The sequence below is a fragment of the Euleptes europaea genome, chromosome 3 (assembly GCF_029931775.1).
Source record: "Euleptes europaea isolate rEulEur1 chromosome 3, rEulEur1.hap1, whole genome shotgun sequence".
Taxonomy (NCBI): Eukaryota; Metazoa; Chordata; class Lepidosauria; order Squamata; family Sphaerodactylidae; genus Euleptes; species Euleptes europaea.
In genome coordinates, this window is record NC_079314.1 from 88813433 (window position 1) to 88828220 (window position 14788).

The 14788-nt window shown below is 42.9% G+C and overlaps 1 protein-coding gene across 1 annotated transcript; it reads right to left on the bottom strand.

The window, feature by feature from the left end:
* Nucleotides 1-299: 299 nt before the first annotated feature.
* On the bottom strand, nt 300-3823 carry CSDC2 (cold shock domain containing C2). The gene is made up of 3 exons (XM_056847159.1): nt 3638-3823; nt 2820-2942; nt 300-622 (listed from the first exon to the last, which is right to left on the bottom strand). Exons 1-3 carry the CDS (start codon nt 3811-3813, stop codon nt 460-462), a joined length of 462 nt encoding a protein of 153 aa, XP_056703137.1. The 5' UTR covers nt 3814-3823; the 3' UTR covers nt 300-459.
* Between the last annotated feature and the right edge of the window lie 10965 nt (nt 3824-14788).

Consider the following 14788-nt stretch of genomic DNA (forward strand, 5'->3'; position numbering starts at 1 on the left):
CCAAGAAGGGGACTTAATGCACCCTGGGGGAGTGGCTATCTGACCCCAGCTGCTCGAAAGACTGATGTGTGTTATACGGACAAGGACTATAGACAGATCTTTTTTAATGTGTTCAGGGTAGCAGCAAGATACCAAACCTTCTCGATGGACACACACACAAACACAAAATAGGAGCTCTGATTTTGCCCAAATAGATACAATTAAGACACATAAGAGGAAGTCCACTCCACAGCTCTTTAACTTCCTGCTAACCGCCTTGGGAAAAAATTACAATTACAAACATAAAGGTAAACGTTAGAAAAGACAAGATATAAAGGCAAACATGTCACACTGGAAACAAGAATTGCCAGCCTGGCTTCTCTTCCATTTCTCCTGTAGCTGCTCCACCACCCACACCACCACCCAACTCCACTTCCCGGTGGAGTTGGCCCATAGGCTTCAAAAAAACAAACAAGCAGTTTATGAGCCAATTATCTGACCAGACCACGTTTCATGCTTTGTGTGGGGAGCTAAGTGGGTGAGGACCACCTCCACAGCCTGGAACTTCTGATTCTTTGGTGGGACGGGGCAGATTTTGTATGTGACCTCATCTCCTTCTACTGGGACATACTCCCCCTCAATGCTGAAAAGAAAAAAGGAAGAAGGAACATTTCAGAATTTTGAACTAAACTAAAATGAAGAATCATTGTTGTTCTGCAACACAAAATAAGGAACCCCATTTACAGAAAGCAATCTGAAAACCAGTTTGTAGTTGTAACATCCTCCAGGAATTTTAGTGATTGTAGTTTTGCAAGGGTCTTGAGACTTTCATCGAACAGCAGCCTGCAAAGCTGTGACACTCAAACATCTTAATTAACATTAATTAAAAATCTGAATTGGTTATCTGTTAGTTTACCGTACAAAAACACTAACCAGGATTCTAGGCCTCGGGTTTAGAATCCCAGTGGGGCATGGGGCAGAGAACTAATCTGCATTCATACATTGTGGGTAAACCAAGTTAGCTCTGAATGATGATTCTCTATGCAAGAAGGGAGGAGAAGAAGCATGTGCAGGACTAGCAGCAAGCAGTGTTCAGGCACATTTTTATTTAGCCCTGGTTAAGTAAGATGTCTGAATGCACCCCAGATAGAAAAACAGGCCCTAACAATAACTTAGAAGTACATAATGCTATTGAACTATTAAATCAACACAGGTTTGGGGTATGATCAGTGCCTGGAAGATTTTTTGGAAACACCATGTAAACTGTCTTGAACTTCTTCCTCATCACAAGAGCACAGTAAGTTCTAAAGCACACCCATCTGAAGAAGTTCTATAATGTTGTTAAGTACCATGGCATCATCAAAATTAAGGCAAGAAGTGTTTAAAAGATAGTCTTAAACTAATATTTCTCTACTGGAAGTTTATCAGCTCCCTGATCATCTACAAACTATTAACAAGCAACCCAAAATAACATTCCATTCCTTCACTCTGTTGTAATCTTCTACAGTAGAAGGTGTGACAAAAATTTATTGTTCCTTCTGGTGCTCAGTTCTAAAGCTGCACACCCTGAACTAGGCATTTCAAAGTTTGCCTGAAGAGAAATCTGAAGATTTCACTACCTGTTCTGTAATTAGGAAAGCATATTATGGCTGTTATACTTTAAGAGTACCCCCCTCCTGCCATTTCAATACCCTGTTTTATCTTAATTCTTCTCCACGTTTCAGATATTTAAAAGGCTATTCAGAATACCTCCAGTCCTCACAAAGTAGGGAAGATATGCATGAAGTGCCACCAAACAGCTATCTTTATTGGACTGGATATAGTTCTGCCATAAGAAGGGAAAGGAGGCCCATAATTTGGTATCAGGGAGTAAAAGGTAGCCCATTTAAAGTATACATTTAGCTTAGACACTCCTGATTATCACAATTTCCTTTTCCATTTAACTTTGAGCACTTGTACACTACAGTTTGTGTGGCTGGCTGTCAAGGAGAAATCAATTTGTCCTCCGTTTTTACATGCCGTTTTTACATACAGATTGTCATCCCCTGTCATCACCACTGCAGCCCCATTTAAGTGTAGCATCTCATGGTCAGATCCCATTATATCCAGTCGAAGTAGCCACAATGTAAAAGTAACATAAGTTTAGAAACTACATAAGCATTAGACACAGACTTCACCCAAATGGTGTGTACACCATACTGATTTAGCTGGAAATTGTGGATAACCTGGATTTTCTTGTGGACTTCGTATTACAGAGGTATAGATGAGATTATCATAAGAACATGCAGAAGTAGGTAGATACAAAGAGATGTTATGATATAGCAGCATTTAGGTTTAGGGCTATCAGTCTTCAGGTGGGACCTGGGGATTCCCCAGAATTACAGCTCATCTCCAGACTACAGAGACCAGATCCCCAGGAGAAAATGGATACTTTGGAGGGTGGACTGTATGGCATTATACCCCACTGAGGTCTCTGTCCTCCCCAGAGTCCATCCCCAAACCTCCAGAAGTTTTCCAACCTGGATTTTGCACCCCTTCCCACCCATCCCCCACTGGTGGCCAGGAAGGACATAGCAACCCTATTTAGGCTGTATTGTATCATTGTTACAGGATGTTTCAAGCAGCCATCATTTAAGTCTCTGTTGAACTCATGCATTAAAACTCTTCCCCATCAGCATTCTGGTAATGTAACTGCATAGGGTAATAGCTCCTACATTGTATGTTACTACAGTGCTGTTGATGCAAGGAGAAAATGAGCACCGGCTGCCCAAGCATTTCATCATGCAGAAACACTAAGACATGAGAGGTTCTGCATTCCACTCCCACACTATGGGACTTACTCAGACACATGGACAAATATATCCTCTGTACCAGTCTCTGGGGTGATGAACCCATGGCCCTGGGACCGTGAAAACTGTTTGCATACACCCTTATAGACAGGGCCAGCAGAGGCACGAGCCGTCCTAGAAGGAGGAAAGGGGAAAGAGAAGGAAGGATGAACATGAGTTGGTGCTGGTTTGATATGTGCTTCTGACAAGATACTCAGCTGCTGCTAGAAAACAATGTTTCCGTTCTACCACTCCCCCACAGTCAAGACTATAGGTGAAACAGCTATGCATAAATTCAAGCCTCATCAAGTCTCAACACTTTAACTTGTGAACATTTCCACAATTCACTTTAGAAATATAAGAGAGGATGCTCTTATAAACTGCAGGCTTAAATCCACATTGTATCATCGACCTGCAAAATTCAGTACTTTCTCCTCTGCTATAACTCCTTGATTCAACATCAGTAATTCAGAACACTGGGGGAAATTTTCATCAGGAGAATTGATTTTTGTAAGCAGCTTTGGATTAGGAGAATTTGCTTCAGGACTCCAGGCCCACCCAAAGATTCAACTCCCATCAAGATATGAAAATTCTGAACATCATGGCTGAGAGGGACCAGAAGAACACAACACAACCAGCACAGCAGAGTTCTCCAAAGGCCATGATGATGCCTGTTGAGGAAACGTAGCTGCAAGAATTGTCACCCCTCACCCCATATGTTCAATTTCCTTGAATATGATATGGAAAGTCAGAAGTGAGAATGAATAAGCCCATTGCATTCCATCTCCCTCCAACCATCTCTTCTTTAGGCGTGAAGTCTGACTACTTACGCAGAGTATGTTCTGGTTCTTTTAGTGGGAAGGGGGCTAGGTAAGTCCCGAAGAAGGTGGTTACCCCTTTCACAGATCCTGCTTCCCTCCCGGTTAAAGGGAAAAGTAGGCCACACGGGTGACTTCGGAGAATGAAGAGGCGGCACGGTTGAATGGGAAGTCTGATCAGATGACATGACGTAGCCGTTTCCTGGAGAGAGAAAAGTGGCATCAGTAAGAAAGAGGCGAGCAAGTGTTTTCAGCCTTTGAGGTCAACATATCATGCAAAGCAAGGAGGAAAAACCAAGCATCCTAAGAAATATTACAGATCCTTGGCACTAGGGTTGCCACCCTCCAGGTAATAGCAGAAGATCTCCTGCTATTACAACTAATCTCCATCCGGCAAAGATCAGTTCGGCTGGAGAAAACAGCCACTTTGGCAATTGGACTCTACTGAAGTCCCTCTCCTCCCCAAACCCTGCCCTCCTGGCAACCCTACTTGGCACCTATAAACAGGGATGGCCAGACTTGTACAAGTCCCATATAAAAAAGGGTAAAGCCACTTCTAAGACAGAATTCCAGGCTTCCTGCTATCTTGTGCCTATGCAGTTATTAGCAAGCAGGGCAGAAGAAGAAGAAATTGTGCTCACCCACTGGCTAGGGAGTGGGGTATACAAAAGCTGAAATGCAAGATGGGGAGAAGAGTTCTTTCCTTTCCTTTTATCCCTTAGAAGCTCCTTGATCCATTGATCTTGAGCAGCATATATCTAGTGTTTGAGGGATATAACGACTGAAACAAATCTTGCCACTGACAATGTAGCCTTGGGATCCCTATCGCTTAGTAGAAAAAACATTATATCAGACACACAGGCATTAGATTTGTATGTTAAAAGGGGGGAGATATAATGTGATCGAAGTTCCTCATAAAAGTGGCATTCCAAAAGGGCATGAGCTAATGAATCGATAGAGCCAGAAGAGCAAGGACAGGTCCTGTCTGGATATGCTATATTCAAAATTCTGCCCTGCATAACCATAGAGGGGTTAGCATTCAGTCTAACTAAACAAAAGGCTCTAGAAAGACGAGGAGTTGTCAAATAATATGTATAAGCAGGCAAACCACGTGGTGGTGGTATTCCGAAGAACTGGGATGAACAAATGTGGCGAGCACGAAAAGTAGTGCTGTTATAATCAAGCTCTTTAATGCGCTTTTTAATTTTGGTGAAAGTTTCAGTTTTCCCAAGATCTAATAACATATCCTGTGAGAAGCCCAACAATGACAGTTTCTCATCTAAGATTTTTTGCCATGAGGATTTAAAAGGGTCGTACTTCAGAGAAGCTAGAAACCCCTCAGTGTTAAAGCACAGTTTAAGGTGTAGTTTAAAGGCGGCCAACCATGCCCTAGCTTTGAGTGACATTTGGCCAAACTCGGAACGAAGAGTAACGCCAGCAACACATCGAGGGGCGTTTAAGAGTTTGCATAAGAACTGCTTTTTGATGGGCATTCCAATTTAGGTTATGGGAAAAAAGAATGCCAAGGTAAACAAACTCCTTGACTTGGTAAACCTCAAAGCCCTCTAATACCCAGCGAAAAAGAGGCATTTTTCTCCTCTTAGTGAAGATAATAATCTTAGATTTATGATGGTTTATTTTAAGATCTTCCCTACAGCAGTACTCAGAGAAGGTTTGTAAAGATCTTTTCAAACCAATTCTTGTGTGGGACAGGAGAACTGCATCACCGGCAAAGAGTAGAATTGGGGTGGGATGACTTGCAAGCTTTGGGGGGTGACAAGACTCTGAGAAACTGGTTGCCATATCGTTCAGGTATAGATTAAACAAGAGAGGGGCAAGGAGGCAACCTTGTCTAACTCCCTTGGCCAGTTCAAAGGGCTCAGTTAGTTCTCTTTGGTCACCACAGCGAACCTGAGCTGTGAGGTCAGTATGAAATTGTTGAATGAGCCATAGTAACCTCCTATCCATAGTAGAATTTGATAGTTTCAACCATAGCCTCTCCCTCAGGATGGTATCAAAAGCTCCCTTAAGATCCAGAAAACCCGCGTAAAGGGTACCATTTTGGGGGGAGGAATATTTCTCGGCTAAGTGAGAGAGCACTAAACAATGGTCCGTAACAGACAACCCCTTCTGAAGCCAATCTGCTCTCAGCCAAGGATGTTATTACTCTCAACCCAGTCCAACAGCCTCTTTAATAAGTAGGAGGAATACAATTTGCCTAAGCAAGACAAAAGGCTGATTGGACAATAACAGCTTTGGTCAGAGCACTGACCCTTTTTGAAGATTGGAACAAGAATAGTATGTCTCCAAGATTTTGGAATGGCTCCTGATGCATTAATTTGTAAATACAGGAGCAAGAATGTCAGCCCACCATTTACTATTGACTTTAAAAAGTTCATAGGGGATTAGATCAGAACCTGGGGCTTTCCCTGAGCATAAGCAATCAATGAGCGGTTTAATTTCATTAGGAGATACACCTGGCCAGGAATTCGGCAAAATGAAGGTGCGGAGTTCTGGGGGTCCACCAACAATGACTGGTTATCTGATGGGTAGCCAGGTGCATCTTGGAAGCTACGGCTCAGAATGGGGCTGCTTGATGAAGTTCTCAGTAAAACAAAGTACCGGTAAATCCAAGCAGCCAGAATAGAGGGCTCTCTCTTTGTCACCAGCACACTAACCGATGGGAGTGTGCTCCCATAGGTGCAGTATCTTGTTCTGCCACTGCAGAGCACACCACAAATCAAGGACAGCAAGGACTGGCTGTAATTTTGTGGGGAAACTACACTGCTGTTGTTTGGCTGCTTATAAGAACAAGAATGTACAAGCACTTCCCAAGTCACTCAAAAGCATGTACTGAAGAGAGTATTAAAAGCCTGTCACTAACAGGACACCATACGCATCAGGAGTAAAACTGATATTCAGCCTTTAGTATCACACACTTAGATTAGCCTCTCTAGTTAGAAAAAACATTCTGATCCCAGTCAATGCATAAACAACAAGATAACCAAGTTTTCCACACTGACACCTATTACATTTAGAAAGGTTTGCCTACAGAAACCAAACTACATGGGTTATTCCCAATTTTCATGTCTGCCAATATTTTCTTTCTGTTTATTAGTTACACGACTATCTGTGCTATCAGAGTGAAGCATTGTGACCTGTTATCTTATTCTCCAGTTGCCACAACTTTTGCAACACCAGGGTCCCTTCCCCCATCTGCTCAGAGGCTTTGCCCTTCTATGCAATCCAAGTTCCTCCTGTGACTTAATCATACTCCTTCCCAGACCCAGTTATTCCAGGGCATTTGGGACTGCAACTCTCCCAATCAGCAGGGAGAACACTACCCTTAAGATATCTGATACATAGCTTGGGTATTCAACATTTTAAAAAGAACTTACACAAAGCAAAAGTGATATGGGCGTTTATGGCAGGAACAACTGATTTACAGACGATGATGTCATGAGTACCTATTGGCTGCCTATGACACTCAAGTACCTGTAAGCCACATAGCAAATCACAAACAATTGATGTTCTACCTGGGAAAATGAAATTCTCTCCCCCAGTACAGCACATCCAGACCTGTGAAATGCAATAACTCTCCAATGAAAGCATAATGTCAAGGAAAACAGTGACACACAACAGTCAGCAACTGTAGTTCTTATTGTGCATCTCTGCTGAAGACCCTTCTTTAAAGAAAAGAGTACTGTACCAAATACCACAATCCCATTAAATCCAACACCCCTTTGTTTCAAAGACCGCTTATTTTTAAATGTTTTGGCCTGGTATTCTGCCAAATGAGCATTCAAAGAGGTAGAGGGCAAGGATAACAGAAACCACACAAACACAATCAAACTCTTCACTTCTCTGAAGACCCTTGAAGAGCAATATGTGTGCAACCTTGAGGGAGCAACAACAGTTGCCTTCCAGCTGTTCAGAGGCAGCCAACACCTGGAGATGCTTCCCAGTAGTGTTAAGTACCACATATCCAGCACTTTAGTGACAAGCACTCACTATGGTCTGCAAGGAGCAAGAGCAGAAACAACTTTTCATTCCAGGACAAAATAAACAGAGCTTTCTATTTCATTTTAAAATGGAGCCTAGACAAACTGCCAGCCTAGTAGCCTGGCATAATGCATCCCTTGGTGGCCCAGCAAATACACTGACCAAAGGGGGCATTCTAGAAAATATACTACACCCACCCACCATATTCAAGGGGGTCCTAGCATCTCTATGGAAATGCATGGCTAGACCCTCAATTATAGCCTCATGCTTGGACGCATAGAATCTATCATAATCTTTCATCTATCCTAGGCCATTTTCACATATTTAATGAACATGTACACACACCGCTTTATGTTTCAATTGGAAGAAGCTCCTTTAGACAAGGAGTCAAATCAATATCCACAGTAGTTACTCACTACAATCCTAAAGGTCCCAGGTTCAATCTCCTGGCATCTCAAAAGGATCAGGTAGCAGGTGCAAAAGACCTCAACATGAGGCCCTGGAGAGCCACTACCAGTCAGAGTAGACAATATAAAACTTGATGGACCAATGGTCTGATACAATGTAAGGCAGCTTCAATGGACTTAGAATGGTGTAATTGTTTAGGATTACAGTGGTAATGGAAGAAGATTTTGTATCATGGCCATTAGCCATTAATGTTTCTATACTATGCTGTGTCTGCTTCTTAGTTTTCTACCTCTCAAACATTCTTGCTGGACAACTCCTTCCCGTCATTTTAGTCTTTTGCCACCCCAACAAAAGAACAAGGAACTGAGCAGAAAGACTGTTATGCTGTTAACAAAGATGCTGCCTCACCTCCCTTCTTCTAGTCTTAAGAACAGCCAAACCCAGAGACCATTTTAACACCCCTGCCACAAAGATAAAAATACCAAAGCTCAATTCAGATAATTACATCCCATCACCCAATGCCGCCTGCTGGGTTTTCTACTCCTCCTAGGACATTATGAGTGTGTCACTTTTGGCCACCACCACACTGCTAAAAGGAAGCCCTCCCCAGATGCAGCAGAGATGCTTCAGTCTTTGTGAACCATCCTAATTATCCATGCAGTGCTGCACAGATAATTAAGAGGTGGAGGTTTCTCTATGGACTCAAGTATTAGCCTCTGAATCTCTAGCATGCTCATCACCGATGAGGATTATTCTATCATCCTTTCTTTGCTACACAACCTGTCATTTCTAGGCTACAGGGATTCTTTACTTGAGTGATCTCATGCTACCACAACCCCTAAATAATCTATGCTTCTCTTGCTCCCCTGCCACCCCTCAGTTCACCCTGCAGTGAAAAATAGCAGCACAGTGACTAACACCCTGCCATAACACCACAAGGCCACAAAAAAATAATCAGTCATGCTGGGAAGAGGAAAGAAGGAAAACAGCTCTCATCTCAAAAGAGACATCTTGCCCTAGCATCGAGGAGGAGGAAACTGAGCCCTTGGCAAAGAGTGGCCTTCTGCACTTTCAGCCCTCACCTGCTTACTTAGATTTATTCTCCCTTGCTGGAATGGTGCTTATGTCACGCCAGACTTTGAACTGCAATGATTCCCAGCTCCCTACAAGCATTCAGGACTGAGCCAAGTCAACAGAAAGCTGATTCATTTAACCAAGACCTAAGTCAGAGGCAAATGGCCCCCATACTCATCTTAAGGAAGCAGCATAAGGAAGGTACACTGAACATAAATGCATAGACAGTGTCAGCACTGGTATGCATTATGGGATTCCAAACTAGCCTACTCAAGTGTTGTGTAAGTCAAGGATGGGAAGTTGATGGACTGGGGCCCACATCCAAAGCTAGCCCATGTTTTACAGGCCATTAACTCAGTTATAGACAATGAAGCTGCCCACAGACAACTACCAGCCTGCAGGCCCATCATTCAGTAGGCTTTTCAGACCTTTGTGAAATTTAAGTGCTTGCTAATATCTCTGCCTGCATTCCCCTGCTTTTTGTGCAAGAGTAATAGAACATACAAAATATCCATCCTAACATCTGCTATTGGTAGGGTTGCCAGCTCTGGGTTGAGAAATACCTGGAGATTTTGGGGGTGGAGCCTGAGGATAGTGGGGTTTGGGGAGGGGAGGGACTTCAATGGGGTACAATGCCATACAGTCCACCTTCCAAAGTGGCCATTTTCTTCAGGTGAACTGATCTGTCACCTGCAAATCAGTTGTAATCCCAGGAGATCTCCAGCCACCACCTGGGGATTGGATACCCTAATGGTGTTTCAATCATTTCACAATGCTAGAGCTGTCTCTGTATGACAATTGCTCATTTGCATGTTAATACATTTAAATTCACATATGTGAAAGCTGCCTTTTCTTAGTGAAAACCTGACATTGCTCAGTCTATACCTGAAAGTGACATTTGAAAAAATTGTGTAAGTATTCATGCCACTAAACTGCATGCAGAATTGAAATGGATTATAGAATCAAATGTTTGCCTGTCCTCTTATTTAACTAATCATCTAGTCCATGGATCCGTAACATGGGGCCCATCAAGTGTTTTAGATGCACCAAACATCAAAATATAAGCCAATCCACAAAATAAAGGAAACCGTACAAGTTAAACTTGCCGCACTCATAACAGCGGAGGAAAAATGTACGGCAAATTTTCAATATCCAGAATTCTTATCAAAGTATAGAATACCTTTTATAAGCCAATTATAGCGTATCTGCCTCCTTGAAAACCAGCTACCATTCCTAAATGACTTAGTTTGGTGTGATTGTAATTTTATAATTTTTGCCTTTTTAATGCACCACTTGACCATTTTAGTTTACTGCAAGTTTCCTGGACTGTTATAGAAAATAGGCAAGTTATATGTTGTAAATGAATAAAAATAAATCTGCATACTGAAATAGTAACACCTTTGACAAGATAGGCTAAAGCAGGCTGTTAAGTAATTAAAGATACTAAAGGGCCAGTAGATTTGTGGCTATGCTTTCAACTTTTGACATTGCCTATGTTATAGCAACACACAACCGAGACCCCACAAGTATCACAGCAGAACAGAATTAAAATGAATAAAACAGTCCTGTCATTTTAAGAAATCTTAAACTTAATGGTTTCTCTTAAATTTAATTGGCAAATTTTTATTAAGAATGTTTTATTGATGAAATGATGTTTTTAAATGTGTTGTGCGCCACCCTGAGTCCAGCTTTGCTGGGGAGGGTGGGATATAAATATAATTTAATTAATTAATTTAAGCTAAGGAATGGATGTTCCATCCTGGAAGTGAACTCATTATAGATGACCAAGTAAGCTCTTTCGAACTCATATTAAGGTAACTTGATCAGTAAATCCTATTAAGTGGTAAAGATAATTCTTTCACATGTTAATGGCCAATGTGTGATAAATGCCCCAAATAGATAGCAGTTTTAAGAAACCTTTCCCACTAGAACTTCTGGCAGACAATATGTATCAGTCTGGAGGTTCTCCATTTAGAAAAAAGATGATTTAAAGTGGGGACATGATAGAAGTTTATAAAATTATGAACGGAGTGGAGAAAATAGACATAATTGCCCATAATATTTGAACTTGTGGGCACCCAATGAAGTTGACAGGCAATACATTCTGGACAAGAAAAAACGAAGTACTCCTTTACAGGATGAGTAATTGTGGCATTCACTGCCAGTGGATGTAGTGCCGACCACTAACCAAGTTTTAAATGCCATCTGCTCTGATCCACCAGCACACATCTTACATTCAGTGGAAGAATATGCAAATTTTTAAAAACCTTGCACAGTTGGACTGTATGTGCATCAAGCACCTCATTCATCATGATTAACGGGGCCAAGTAGCAGTGTTACTATTTATCAAGCAATATTTTTTGGAATAAACACATCCATTTGGGAGCTGGCTGTAAACTAAACAAGGCCCACCCCTAGAAGGTCTCAGGATCATAAAGAAGTGATACCCACACCAAGAATAGCTTTGGCCTCTTTAGTGCAATGCTGAAGGCAGAGAAAATCAGTGGCAGTATTTTTAGCTGAGCTACAACATACATATTTAATTTGCTTAAGCCTCACAAGCCAATTCCTTCACTCCCTCATCTTTAAATCCTACCATTTTCTTTGTGCATTCTCTTTGGTCTTGTAAAACATTCCACACACACTACATTAATGTGTGGTTTCACCAACCATATATACTGCTTTGTTGCCCTGCGTCTTTGTATCTTAATAAGACTGGCTACATTTTTAGAATAATAAATTATCACAAATTCCAGCTCTTTGTTGGCAGTGTTTATACACACATGCACAGAATTCGCACAAAGCCAGCAGCTAGTGTTTTGCACATACGCATATCTTGAGGGGTCCATATCCCTTTCCCCAAACATTTCAGCTATTCCCTTCATAGATTATAACAGTTGTACTCAATAGTGTTTCTAACTTGAAACTGATTTATACCTTTACAGGCTCTCCTCCTGCTCCCCCACATATACACAAGGGCTTTGACATGATGCTTGGTTTAAAAGAAGAGAGGAAGGTTGCCATTTTTATTCACAATAAGATTAATTGCTGATCTTTGCTTCATCTCCGTGGAAGCCTCGTCATCAAATCACCACAAATACACAAAGTAGCTATATATAGCACCTTCAAATTACCCCTTCCTGGTATTCTAGAGAATTCAGAACAATAATAAAGGAAACAGAAAATAAAAGATGGCTTCTGGTCCATGGGCCCTCAGAAATTCCAAACCTATTTAAAAAACAACATTGCTCTAATAAAAACATCTAGACCCTACCCACAAGGGTGGTTTATTAAAACACTATTTGGAAGTTGCTGGCAATATATATTCCTAGCAGCCAGTCTGTCGTGTACAGAGAACATAGGTTTTTAAGGCACTTAATAATGTACCTTTAAAAAACTGCTTTTGCACTAAGCACACATATCTGGAAAACCTCAGCAGCAACAAAGAGCCGGGATGACTCCCATCACTGAGAGAGACTCTGTAGCCAGCCATGAATGTTCAGACCATAAGAATAAACAGCTCTCCTTTGCTTGCTCCGGTTTACAGGCTGTATTTATTCTCTTTCGCGATCCTCTGAGGAATCAAAGCTTGCGTGTAGCAGCTATTTAAACGTACAAATGCCGCCTCTCAGATACTTTAAAAAAGCCTCTTATCCACTTGCCCAGATTAGTAACCGCAGGTTCAGGCCACTGAGACCAAAAAATCACTTTCGCTTCCACAACCAGGAAACAAGGCATTTAGGCAGAGGAACTGCAATGAGACAAACGTCTTGAAAAGACACCCAACCACGGCAACCAGTCACCGGGTGACAGTCCCCAGAGCCTGGCTCGTCCCTCTGGGTGAGCTCTGGTTAAGCAGACACATTTGCAACAGCCTCGCTATCCAATGAGACGCGAGTGCCGCCTTTACGACCTGCACAGAGAGAAGCCGCCTTCGAGCTGGGAGGCAAGGGTTTTGGACGGCGGAGAGAAGGAAAGCGAGAAGAACAGCCCCAGAGGAGAGGAGAAACGAAGCTCGCCCGGGAAGTTAAAGAATTATACTTTTTAATATGTGAAATGGAATGTATAATGATTTGGGGGAAAATTTAAATTAAAAAAAAAATACAAAAGGAAAACTAGCCCTTTTAAAAACTTACATACACTCGAGGTTTTTTTTAAGGGGGAAAGCTGACCTCTAACCCACCGCTTTCACAAGCCCTCTTACCGCCCTCCCCCTTTGCTCCCACGACAATATTGGCTCATTGGGAGCTAGAGCGGGGGGCTGGAGGGGCTTCCAAAAGGAGAAGACCCTTCCGCCCCATCTCCCCAGCCTCCCCCGCGAACGGAGCCAGGGAAGAGAAGAAAAGGAGCCCCAAGCCGACTCCAACCTTCAATGGGAAAGCAAAGCTGCACAGACAGACAGACAGACAGCCATTCACCACACACACACACACACAAGAAAGCCCCAACAGCTAGAACCACGCACGCGCAGAGGTCCACACACCTCTGCGCCAGAGGGTTTCCCTAGGTTTAATGGTCCCTATAGCTGACCGGGGCGGCGTGCGTGCAGCCAGACCCCATCACCCTGCGGGTCTGCCTCCATGCAGCCCCTCCCATCTGTTCCGCCCTCCTCGGCCCCCCAGTTTCCCCAGCACCCCCGTCCACAGTGGACCGAAGCAGGTACCTTGTGGCGAGCAGGGAACCAGCCTTTCCCCCCCTGCCTCCTCCCTCTCTTTCACCAGGCTGCGAGCAGCTCCCTGACGAATTTAAAAGGCTCGGTGCGGGTGGGCGTGCAGCGGGCACCCTCTCTCCTTCCTCCTGACGTCAGGATGCGGGGAGGGGGAGCAGGTGGGAGGGATCTCGGCGGCAACTTGGGCAGACTTTAAAGTGACATCGCCGGTCGGGCTGGGGAGGGTCGCGACCCCAGCCGGTGCCAGTCATTTTTGCGCCCTAGGCAAGGCTCACTACTTGTGCCGCCCCCATTGCTAACCGGTTTTCAAAAACAGATGCCTTGTAAGGGGGGGGGGGAGAATAAAAGCACAAAACTTTTTATAAGATTGTAATGCCTGACATCATTATATGCTATGGGAAATGTATTGGAAATGTAGGCTTTCAGGCTCAGTCCGCATACTCGCACTCATACAGATGCTAAGTCCAGGATATAAGGGTTAGCATCTAGCACAATACCATGTGAGAGCACATATATGTGATTGACATGCAGCCCCAGGGATAAGGGGTGAAGTATTGATCCTTGGAACAGATGCCCTAATGTGTAATCATTAGGGTTAGCATGAGTCTGGCAGACGCCATTATGAGCTGCCAAAACAAAAGACTGCATTGCTGCCTGGTATGGCCGTTCACCAGTAGAGAAAAACAGTGTCTTACCTTCATCCTTAGGAATGTGGTCTCTAAATCACAAGACCTAATGCTTGCTTAGAGACAGCTTTTGACCAAAATCTATACGCCATGCTAATTAAAGTGGAATAGACAACCAATGTGCAGTGAATCTACGTTATAGTAACACTCCTGACCCAAAGTTATAAACATTGTTGTAATCCTTTGTTCTGGTGTGTGAATTGTCCTGTGCATTTGGGGCAATTCTCTTCCGGTGTGTATATTGGGCCTAATAAACAAGAGCTTGAACTATCAACCCCTACTGTGTTATTGTCATTGGAATTTAATACAATAATACAGACCATT

Bases quoted from the DNA above. Each gene is read 5' to 3' on its own strand.
- CSDC2 (XM_056847159.1), bottom strand. From the start codon at position 3,813: ATGTCATCTGATCAGACTTCCCATTCAACCGTGCCGCCTCTTCATTCT. The intron at 2,943-3,637 runs GTAAGTAGTCAG...TCCTCCTTCTAG, and splicing joins AGAACCAGAACATACTCTGC to GACGGCTCGTGCCTCTGCTG. The intron at 623-2,819 runs GTAAGTCCCATA...TTTTCTTTTCAG, and splicing joins ATATTTGTCCATGTGTCTGA to CATTGAGGGGGAGTATGTCC.